Source organism: Urtica dioica, chromosome 7, assembly GCF_054948205.1.
Source record: "Urtica dioica subsp. dioica isolate 48M chromosome 7, U.dioica_male_clone48M_v1_H2, whole genome shotgun sequence".
Classification (NCBI taxonomy): Eukaryota; Viridiplantae; Streptophyta; class Magnoliopsida; order Rosales; family Urticaceae; genus Urtica; species Urtica dioica.
The window spans coordinates 35,850,922-35,861,775 of record NC_142762.1 but is presented as its reverse complement, the minus strand read 5'-3'; the positions used below and the strand labels follow the sequence as shown (position 1 = coordinate 35,861,775).

At 37.2% G+C, this 10,854-nt stretch overlaps 1 protein-coding gene across 1 annotated transcript; it reads right to left on the bottom strand.

Annotated features, from left to right (window-relative positions):
* Window positions 1-491: 491 nt before the first annotated feature.
* Window positions 492-7,727, bottom strand: LOC149391125 (P-loop containing nucleoside triphosphate hydrolases superfamily protein). Its single transcript, XM_089620648.1, has 16 exons — window positions 7,281-7,727; window positions 7,020-7,136; window positions 6,483-6,656; window positions 6,098-6,382; window positions 5,894-5,985; window positions 5,513-5,597; window positions 5,197-5,406; window positions 4,488-4,547; window positions 4,035-4,114; window positions 3,552-3,871; window positions 3,360-3,451; window positions 3,145-3,274; window positions 1,751-2,814; window positions 1,371-1,645; window positions 1,026-1,193; window positions 492-933 (listed from the first exon to the last, which is right to left on the bottom strand). The coding sequence occupies exons 1-16, from the start codon at window positions 7,578-7,580 to the stop codon at window positions 813-815; spliced, it is 3,573 nt and encodes a 1,190-aa protein (XP_089476774.1). The 5' UTR covers window positions 7,581-7,727; the 3' UTR covers window positions 492-812.
* Window positions 7,728-10,854: the final 3,127 nt, after the last annotated feature.

The following is a 10,854-nucleotide window of genomic DNA, read 5'->3' as shown; positions in this document are numbered from 1 at the left end:
TGTTTTGGGAGGCTGTTTTTGGACCTCGTAATGAAACCAGTCAATTACACAATTTATCCTAGCTGCGTAGTTTTTTATTTTATTTCTTTTATCAAAGGTCCAGGGACGTATCTGTTTACTCTCACATTAAATCTTACAAGTTCACCACATTTGCTATGAACTAAAAAAACTTTCAAATTTGACTATTGCATTCAATTCAACTATTTCAAGATCCAAAAATTTAAAGGTCAGTTATTGCTGCCGTGGAAAGAGATTGCTGATACTTGAATTAAAACTTGATTATGGAAATCAGTCCCTTATCCCCACACTTTCAATTCACATACCACGCATATTAATGAAGCAATAATCTTAGTTAGGTTTATTCTGATTGCAGTACATCCCTTTCAGAAACTATAGAAAAACTGAAAAATGTGCCCAAAAAAAAATTACAATTATTATTCTGGAAATTTAAAAAATATTAAAACTACTATGCCTTTTGGTGCTATTCGTGCCCCTGGCAAAATAATTTCACTATTATTGGATTTAAATTTTATCATCATACATTGTGATTTTTTTATATAACTATACAATGTGCGGACTGGGAACTACTATTATATCCCAACATCCCAATAATTTGTACCCGTAAAGTAATACAACCGTAGATCGAGCTTTAACTCACTATAAATAGCCCAATTGATTAGAGTGCTCAAGTTTACATAACTCGACGGAAAGACAACCCGGAATTCTCGAGCTGTTTGTGTTGAACGTATCACTGCGGGTAACGATTTTAGTAAAACCATCAAAAAATGTCTCCTATCTTTGAAGTTGGACCCCTAAATAGATTTATCCTGCTGATAAATATCTCTGTATGTGTTAATTTGCCCGAGTGATGATATTTCTTCCGGGGTAAGCATGAATTTTCCGGTGCTCAAGTAGTGACGATCAGCTCTTCTCCTGTTTCGGAACAGAGTATCAAAGAAGTTCCACGAGGCACGGACAATGAGAAAAAATTAAATACACAAGAAATTGCATTGTTGTAAACAAACCTGCGTTTACGGGGATTCTCGTTGCCTTGTGATAGCCGAGAAACTTCTGATCTTGAAATGCTGCGTAACGAAGAAAGGTATTCGTAAAATGCAGGACCTTTCAACGTCGTGTAAGATTTGGGCGGAACGATAGACTGAAGCACGTCGAAAAGGGTTGATTTGATTTCACTGTATTCCAGGCATTCGAAGAATGAGTTGCTTCAGATATTTTCATGCAATATATACAAGCTAAGACATCTGATATATGCTATATCCAAAATGGTTAGTCTACATGGCACATAAACTAATAGAAAATCATGGACTTAGCGCTGGTGAGCGAAAGAATGTGAAAAAAGTGTTTAATACCTTTCCGATAAAAGATCAGTTTTTGGCATGCTCGTTTCTGAAATTCTTGACCCGATATCTTGCTGAGCTGGTTTCCTCGATGACATCCTAGAAGTCAACATTTCAGAGGCCAGATCTGCCGTGCTTACAGACCCTCGGGCTGATCCAATTGAGGCAATACTTTTAGCGTAATGGCAAAATCCATGTTCTGCGGTTGTAGAAGCCAATGCACACATATCATATAAATTGTACACATCTGACTCCTCCGATGGAATAGTTGATGGGTCCATAAAATCCTGAAGTAATGTAAATACCCATTAATATTTCATGCACATAACATAGTTAGCAAAGTTGCTGCATCTGATTTTTTTTAACAAAGAGTTACTCCATACAATACTTACAGTTGACAGATTTTGTCCCCGAGAGAGTAAAATGTCTGTTTCTGATATCAGATTGCTCATTTCATGAGCGAGGTTGGCAACTTGGAGACCCTGTTGGTCTTCTAGTCTCGAATACTCTGCTAGATCTGCACGGCTGTTACGAAGTTTGTTCCACGAATTTTGTACAAGATCAGTCGCCGTCAAGGGTTTTGGCTTCTCTACATATTTGGTCAGTCTTCTATAGCCTATGCAGCTAGATTCGTCCATGGGTTGATACCCTGTAGGCATAGCCGCCACAGGCTCAGTCTGAGAATCTTCAATCTCCTCTTCGTGACTGAATTCTGAAGCTTCATGTTGACTAACTACCGGTGTATTTGCATCACTTCCTATATTTGCTTTAGATAGATCCAACCCGTTGCATACGGAAACTTCTCCGTCAAAATAATTACCATTATTAATGACAGTCTCTGGTACCATTGTTGATTCTGGCACGCATGAGACATCAAGTGACTCGTTTACTGGGATGAAACTTTCTGTTTCCATGCATTGATAGTGTCTTTCATCCTTGTCACAACGTAGATCCTTAAGTAAATGGCTCTCTTCAACAAGTGATACAATCTCAGTGAGTCTATCCGGACATGTAGTAAATCCATTATCGACCAATTCATCTTCGGAATCAGAAGACAGCACTGCCTCATGCTGTTTCCGAGAGCTACGCCGAAAGCAGGAAAATGGAGTATCTGAATCATCAGAAAGCTCTTGAGCTGTGCCATGTTCAGCTCTAAGTTCATCATACTCGTCAGCTGACCAGTTTCGGCTTAACATTGCTGCCTTCTTTGCTTCTATAGTTTCTGTTTCATTTGTATGCATGAAAGTATGATGTAGTTCCTGTTCGTCCGGATCTTCTTCCTCAATTACCTCTAATATTTTGACATCTACCTCTCTGGACAATGACTCGGTAATCTCTTTATCAACTAGCTCGGCTAGCTGTGAAGGTAAGCCCCACGGTAATAATTTCGGAAGCATCTGATGGCTAGACTCAAGATCAAATTGGAGGGAACCATATGCCCTTTGAATATTTGTAGCTGCCAATGAAAAATACATATTAAATTTTGTCCTTTAATTGAAAAGCTCAATGCATATGCTCTATTTAGCAGAAGTGTCAAACTGATCTAGTCTGCATGTTTGAATTTTGTGCTCTAAAACTTGTTTTAACTGATCTAATGCAAAAATTTGGCACATCTCATGAAGAGACACTCTGATAAGAAATTGTTTCTTTAAGCTGTGAACACTTTACTACCAATGTAACATATGAAGAAACGGAAATCAGAGATTACTTTTTCTTCTCCATTAAAAGCTTATTTCGAAGCTTATGATTCTTAAATATCAACCATCATGCATGCAACTCTACTTACCTTTCCCAATGCTGTTACCCTGGCACCAGAACTGAAGATGCAGAATGGCTTTTCGAATATCTCCCTCACAAAAATGAAGAAGTTGCTCTAAGAAGAAAGGTTGGATATCCGCACTTTCTGCGGTACAAACCTACAATACAATGATAAGCTAAAGTTAAAAAAGGAACCAAGTATTTTGTAGTTGACCAGTCAACCAATGAAATAAAAAAGCTCACCTTATGTACATAGCACAGCAAATCCTCGGGTGAGGGCGGGGAAAAATAGATCTGAAGTCTGTCTAAGTTATCAGGTAGGGGACAATCATCGCCTAGAATTTTACCAAGTAATATGATTACCAATTAAAAAAAATGCTCGAGTACATACTTTTAAATCCAAGATATATTAAATTTAGAAGTGAGCTCTCTTACTGTTGCTTGTCAAAATAATAGGGCCCTTTGCTGTCTCGGAAATCTGCTGTATAGCTGCAATAAAACCCCGGTCTTCAAGGAAAGTGATATCTACATCCTCGAAAAGAATTAAAGGTTTAATTGCATTTTCTTGAGATAAACTTTCAACTTCCTTGCTGTTATAAATTCCAGATCCTCCAGTTGCATTATGACACTCTCCGTCCGACAAATGTATTGGTTCAACCATTGCATCATCAGATTCTTGAGTTGCAGTACCATTTGCCAGAGCTGAGGGTTTTAAGACACGCTTACTCGGTGAACAAACAGGATTTGCTAGTGACCTGGACAAACATTAAAAGAGTTGGGACAGTATTTTGAACGGCAATCTTATGGTAGTTCAAAATAATAAGGATACAGGATTAAGGAAAATAATAACGAGAAAAGTAGAAGCATGCACAATTTATCTACTATTTATAAATGGAAGTGTCAGGTATTTATGCAAACCTTTTAAGTTGATGCGATTCCAAGGCCTCACCAAATCTTTGCTTCACTAAAGCGCCATTGCGACATTCCGATGCATTGACCTAAGACGGCAATCGAGCTATAAATTAACATCGAGATAAAATGCGCATTTTTATATCATGTGTATCTCCATTTTAGTTGCACTGTCATTTAAAAGAAAGACTAGTGGAGTTGAAAAAATAAAACAGAATTTTGTATATGTAAGGCTCCAACCACAAGTGCTCTTATTCTCTTATGGCTTCTGACAATTATTATAAAAGAGTTGAAGCAACCAGACTAGCATTTTTCAGATAAGAGTCTGATGCATCTAACTGCTACAACTAGAAATATAAGTGGCTACCCATACAACACTGTCAATATCATCATAGATACAAATCAGATTAATAATTCCAAAATAAAAAAAGCTTAACGAGCAAAGTACAAACATTTCAGTACCTCTAAAACCTTAAATCCTTGCTCTCGTGCGCACGCATAAATAGCAGCTGACTTCCCACTCTGCAACACACAAATAACATAATTTTAACGCAGAAATGGCACTTTGTGGAAATATGATGATGGAAATCTATACGCACACTCAGCACAAGGTTTTAAGACGGGATTTATAAATATATATATATATATATTATATATATATAATATATATATATATATATATATATATATATATATATATATATCTATATAGCTAGATGTTGAGATGACTGAGGTATCCAAAACACATATCCAGTAGCTTGGTAAACTTTGGTATAGATTTGATCTAGATTAGTATTCTTGTATGTAATCATGAATTCATTAGTATTGATGTGATCTGTCAAACTAAGACTTCCTAAATCTTCCCTCAACAACGTCCCCAATATATTTATTAAAAAAAAAACAGAACAAAGAAAATAAAAAAAGTCAACAAATTGCAATTAATACTTATTTTTCAGTCTAAAAAAATGCATAAATTTCTTCTATCACGTCTAAAAAATAAATATAACTAACATGGTTATCTCTACGCAACAAACCAATCCATCTTTGTAATCATCTAGTTCAAAAGCTGGTTACTAAATCTAAAGATAATAAAGTTAGATAGAGACCAAAGACAATCACCAATGATATCAACAACGACGTTCAATTCTGTAACGAAAGATTATGTACTCACCCCAACTGGCCCTGTTACTAAAAGGACATTTTTAAAGCCATCCTTTTTGTCTTTATTGTCTGCATCAGAATCACTTTCAGAACATATGTAATCATCACTTTGCACGTCGCTTATGCCACGGTCAAGATCCTGGCTGATTTGAGGATCTCTACCATGCCAATGTTGTAGCCACTCACTCAGAAGCTTGACGGATTCATCATTACCACACACCTGTTGAACGATTAAATGTAGACTGAGCTTCCCATTGTCTTAAATGTTAAAAAGTATCGAAGTGCATGATCTCTTTGGAATAAACTAATGGACTACTATATCTAACCTCCATGGCCGATTTTGGCTGGTACTTGTTGGTCCATAAGCTATTGCTTGGTTGATTACCACAGCAAAAATTGTGCAACTTCATTCTGCAATTAATGACAGGGATCCTTGAGATCGTATCAAAGATAAACAATTGCAAACAAAGGGTCTCATAAACTTATTATAATAAAGAATGCATCTTCATTTCAAGTGGTATTGAAGCAACCATCATGGAATGAGCTTAAAACAGGCAGAAATAAAATGATGCGCCAGACAATGAGCAGTATGTTAGATCTAATATGGTTTAACAAACACGATGCATGAAGAAAATGGCATATAGAGAAAGTATAGATACTAAGCTAATATGGGGGAAAAAAACTATATAATTCTATTTAATCTTCACCTTTCCTCCAAAAATTTACTCTCTTGAACAATGTCTGACTTCCGTAGTCCACCGGTATGCATCGAGGAATCTATTCCATTTACGTTGTTACCCTTCAAAACAACAACAACAACAAAAAGTTGTCAGGAATACAGTAAGAGTATATTAGACTGGATGTATCAGGTAAAGAAAAATCTGCAATATTGGGAAGAATGAATTACCCACCTCATTACCCTCTACGGACTGATAGCAAACCATATTCACATCGTTTGATTTTATGGCGGGTCTTGCAGATTCTTCTCGAATAGGACACTGTTCTGGAAGAACTTCATCTCCTGCAACTGATACGCTGCTGGGATGTGATGCAACAGAAAGCTTATCAAAACTTAGACACTCGACAGAGCCCTCATTGGTGGATAATGAGTACATGCTTTCAAGAGAGAAATCAGTCTTTGAAAAGGTCCCTTCATAAAATGTCCAAGTCCTCCAATCAAGTGGAACATCATTGACCTGAATAAGAAAAGTAGTTGCAAGACCATGAGCAAGATAAGTAACTATAACACTATCCTCGTAGCATAGCAACCACAATAATCATTCTGTAGAAGCTCACCTGGGTCCTTTCAAATACATGGATTGGGCCACAATCTATCACTTTCTTTGCTCTATCTCTACCAGAAGCAAACTGTTTTCCCTCTGAACCAGTTACCTCTTGATTTTTCTTGCTTGTTTTGCAAGCTGAAAAAAAGGGATGAATTTGCCTTCCTGCAAATATCCGGGAATTTTCCTGATCAAGCAGAAAAAGAAACGTTCTTGAGGTTTCTGCTCCAGACAAGTAAATACAAATCATGAAGATAATATGCAATTCAAGATAACACCAGAAGTTTATTTGTATATTCCAACATCACTATGTGAACTTTCAGGAACAACAACACTCACAGAATTGAACTACTAATAACCGGTACTGACTAAATACCCTCAGTTGAGGTCAGAGCTATCCAATCGAAACTAAATCTCTACCTTACCCAACTAAAACATAGAAGGGCTATCGCAATTTTACTTGTCTAAGTGAAGACAGTAATAAAAAAAAACTACTAAATACATGATGGTTATCATAATTAAAATAATATAATTGAGCACATTGACTGACCTCGGCTGTGATTTTTGCCTCTAATCTCAAATCAGGGATCACAATTGGTGCTTCTTCGTCCAGCAAACTTGCTAAATTCTTCTTTGGAGTATTACCTCGAGACCTTTTACCTTTAGACTGACAAAATTTTAACGATTATTTGTTTATATATATATATATATATATATATATATATATATATATATATATATATAAAAGTTCAATAAACCAAATACATCAAAATTTAGTTGAACTTAGAAAGTAAAATTTATCAACATCAACCTTCTCGGAAGATTTCTTCGTCGGCGTGGACTTTGCTCGCGGCTTTCTCTTCCTCTTGTTCTGACTCCCACCGCAATCCTCGTTCTCTCCGCTGCCGCAATTATCACCGTCCTCGTCACCACCGGGATTTCTCTCGGCCTTTCCATGGCTGCTCTCTTCGCGTCCCTGAGACTGTGGTGTCTGAGGGAACAACGTCGACTGGACAAGTCTCCGGCGAACGGATCGCCTCCCCGGAGGGCGGAGATCGGCGGGGCTGAGCTCCGGCGTGGACTGATCATCCCCGGGCGGCGAACCGTCCATGGCTTCTTAGAGCTTGTGAATTTGGAAAGAGTATGGAAACTAGGGTTTTGCGGTTTGGGAATTAGATAGGGGTAAATCTAGAGGAAACCGGCAAAGTGAGAAGTTTGGAGGGAATAAGTGCGAATTCCCGCCATCTAAAGTATATTTTTGGCTCTCGAGATGATGGTATAGTAGGATTTGGCATTTTAAAATTTTCGTTTTTTTTTTTTTTTTTAAATGTTTAAATTAACTAGCATCTTATATTGGACTCTTTTTTTTTTTCTTTTATTATTCAAATCTTATCTTGGAATTTTTTTTTTTTTTTTTTATGCATCAGGTGTTAGTTATCTTGGATTCTATTATATTCTACAACTTACAAACAGTCCCATATGTATTAGATGTACACGGGGTAAGCTATATTTTAGTTACTTACTTTAAAGTTATGGGTTTTTATTAAGGAACTCTCTTAGTCTAGTCAGCCGCCACGTGACTTTTACTTACTGGTTATTGTAATTTCCCTTTTGCCTAGTAGACTATGAATAGTCCACGTCAGGCGTATTCAACCACGGATCTCGACGATCTCGGCGATTCGTCGGCTACGATGAATCAGACCAGAAAACGCACCAGTAATCTTCAACAATTCCATCGGAATCAAGCTCGACATCAACAATTTCCTAGTGTGGCGTAAACAAGTGCTCGCGACTGTCAGAGGACACGATCTAGAAGATTTCCTTCTAGGCACTGGTGCTCCGATGAAGTACGCTGAGCTCGGCGATGAAGAACTCGAGAGGATGAGTCCTGAGTATCGACTCTGGCAGCGACAAGATATCAGCTCCTTGTTTCATGGTTGTTTTCCTCAATGACTGAAGGCGTTCTAGCGCAAATGGTGAAATGTGAATCAACATCGCAAGTATGGAGCACAATCCAGATCTACTTTGCAGCTCAAATTCGAGCTAAGGTTTCGCAATTCAAGTCTCAACTTCAGCGAACAAAGAAAAATGATCTCACGATGAACGAGTACCTGTTGAAGATTAGGAAGCTCGTCGATCTACTGAACCCGTTGGAAATGAAATTTCCGTCAAGGATCATGTCGAAGCCATCTGTGAAGGTCTATCTGAGGAATATGAGACTTTTGGTGTATCTACAATTGCTAAAAATGATGAGTTCACTGTTGAAGAAATTGAGGCTCTTCTTCTTTCTCATGAGGCTCGAATTGAACGAAAGAATGATGACCTTGATCTTCCAAGGCAGAAGAGCTCGTCATTGATGACAGCAAACTACTCGTCTGCCAACTCCTTCCAAGACCATCGCAGAGGAGGAGGTAGAGGAGGTCAGTTTGGTTACTTGCTTCGTAGTCAAAGTTATGGTTACAATCAGCCTCATCAATTTAAGTCTCAACCTAACTTTGGAGGATACAGAGGATCTGGCTATTATCGTGGAAATGGATCGTTTCGTAGTCGAGGTTGTGGCTATGGACGATCATCCTTAACAAGACCTCAATGTCAAATGTGTGGCAAACTAGGTCACCTGGCTCTTGGATGCTTCTACAGGTTTGATGAATCTTTCAAAGGACCAGCTCAATTTCAACAATCAGCTCCGAGTCAGTCCAGTGGTCATGCACAGGGTCACCTAGCTGTTGTGTCTCCTTAAGATGTTCAGAATTCTGATTGGTTCACTCAAGAGCAGCAGTGGTACTCTTTAGACTCAGACTGGTATCCAGATTCATGTGCAACAAATCATGTCACTGCTGATCTGCACAATCTGGAGCTCAAGTCAGAGTACTTTGGTCTTGAGCAATTGCACGTTGGTGATGGTAAGGGCTTGTTGATTAAACATATTGGTCATTCTAAGTTCATGTCTCCTTATCAACACCACTCTCTTGATCTTAGGTCATTATTACATGTGCCAAAAATTACTAAAAACCTCCTTAGTGTCTCTAAGTTTTATCGTGACAACAATGTGTTTTTTGAGTTTCATTCTTTTCATTGTTTTGTCAAGGATCATATTTCCAAGAATATTCTTTTGGAGGGTCAGCTTAAGGATGGTTTATATGTGTTTGACAAGACTCAAGTTTACCTTAGCAGTCCTCAAGTCTCAGAGTCTGCCAAGTCTTTGTCTCAGTCCTCTCCACAAATGTCTTCAAATCCACCAATTTATGTTCATACTTGTAATAAAACTAGTTCCAAGTGTAGAGCCTTTATCTCTACCTCTATACCTAAATCTGAGTTGTTCAAACTTTGGCATTTCAGATTAGGTCATCCTGCTAATAAAGTTGTACACGATATCATGTCTCAGTGTAATCTTCAAGTCTCTACAAACAGTTTGTCAATTGAGAAATGCTCTGTTTGTTGTTTTAGAAAGATACACAAATTTCCTTATTTTCCATCTAATAATGTGTATAATTCTCCACTGGAACTTGTTTTTACAGATCTTTGGGATCCTTCTCCCACTATATCAAGAAATGGTTTTAGATATTACATGACTTATGTCGATGCCTTTACTAGATACACTTGGATTCACTTTCTTAAGAACAAATCTGATGCTTTTGAGATCTTTAAAAACTTCAAAGCCCAAGCTGAGTTTGCAACACTCTGCCAAAATCAAGTGTATACAGTCTGATTGGAGAGGAGAGTTTAGGCCTTTTATTGTGTGACATTTCGAATTTTCCTTATTATGTTTCTAGCTTTATTTGTATGTTGTATTTGAAATATTCCAACATCAATGAGAAATTTTGAGGAACATCGTACTCAAAAATCATTTTAGACACTCTCGGAAATTGTTTCTAATTTAGAAAGGTCTCGTTTCGAGTCAAACTTTCTATTTGAAGAAAGTTGACTCAAGATAAAAAAGTCAACATTTAATTTTTGATACGATCTCATGTCATGAGATATTTAATTTTATGTTTCATGAATCAATTTCATTAAATCACTTTTAGATTATTTATTATTGAATTTAATCAAGAATGTGACACAATTTTTTTTATATTGTGACACATTTATAACTTCTAGCAATAGTACAGTTTTCAAACAACCTTGTGGCATCAAAAGCCAAATTGTTTGACTTATTTCTCTTGGTGTAAGATGATTTTTTTTTTTTTTTTTTTGAGAAAACAGGTCTCCGACCTTAGATATCATTAGGCATTTCCGCCAAAACTCGCTCTTGTAAATCAAGAGGAGGCAAAGAGTTCCAAATTACATCCGAGGCAAAATAAAGAGCTTTCTTGGCAAGTATATGAGCAATAGAGTTACAGCTACGTGGAATAAAAATCACTTTACACCAACAAAAATTGCTCATA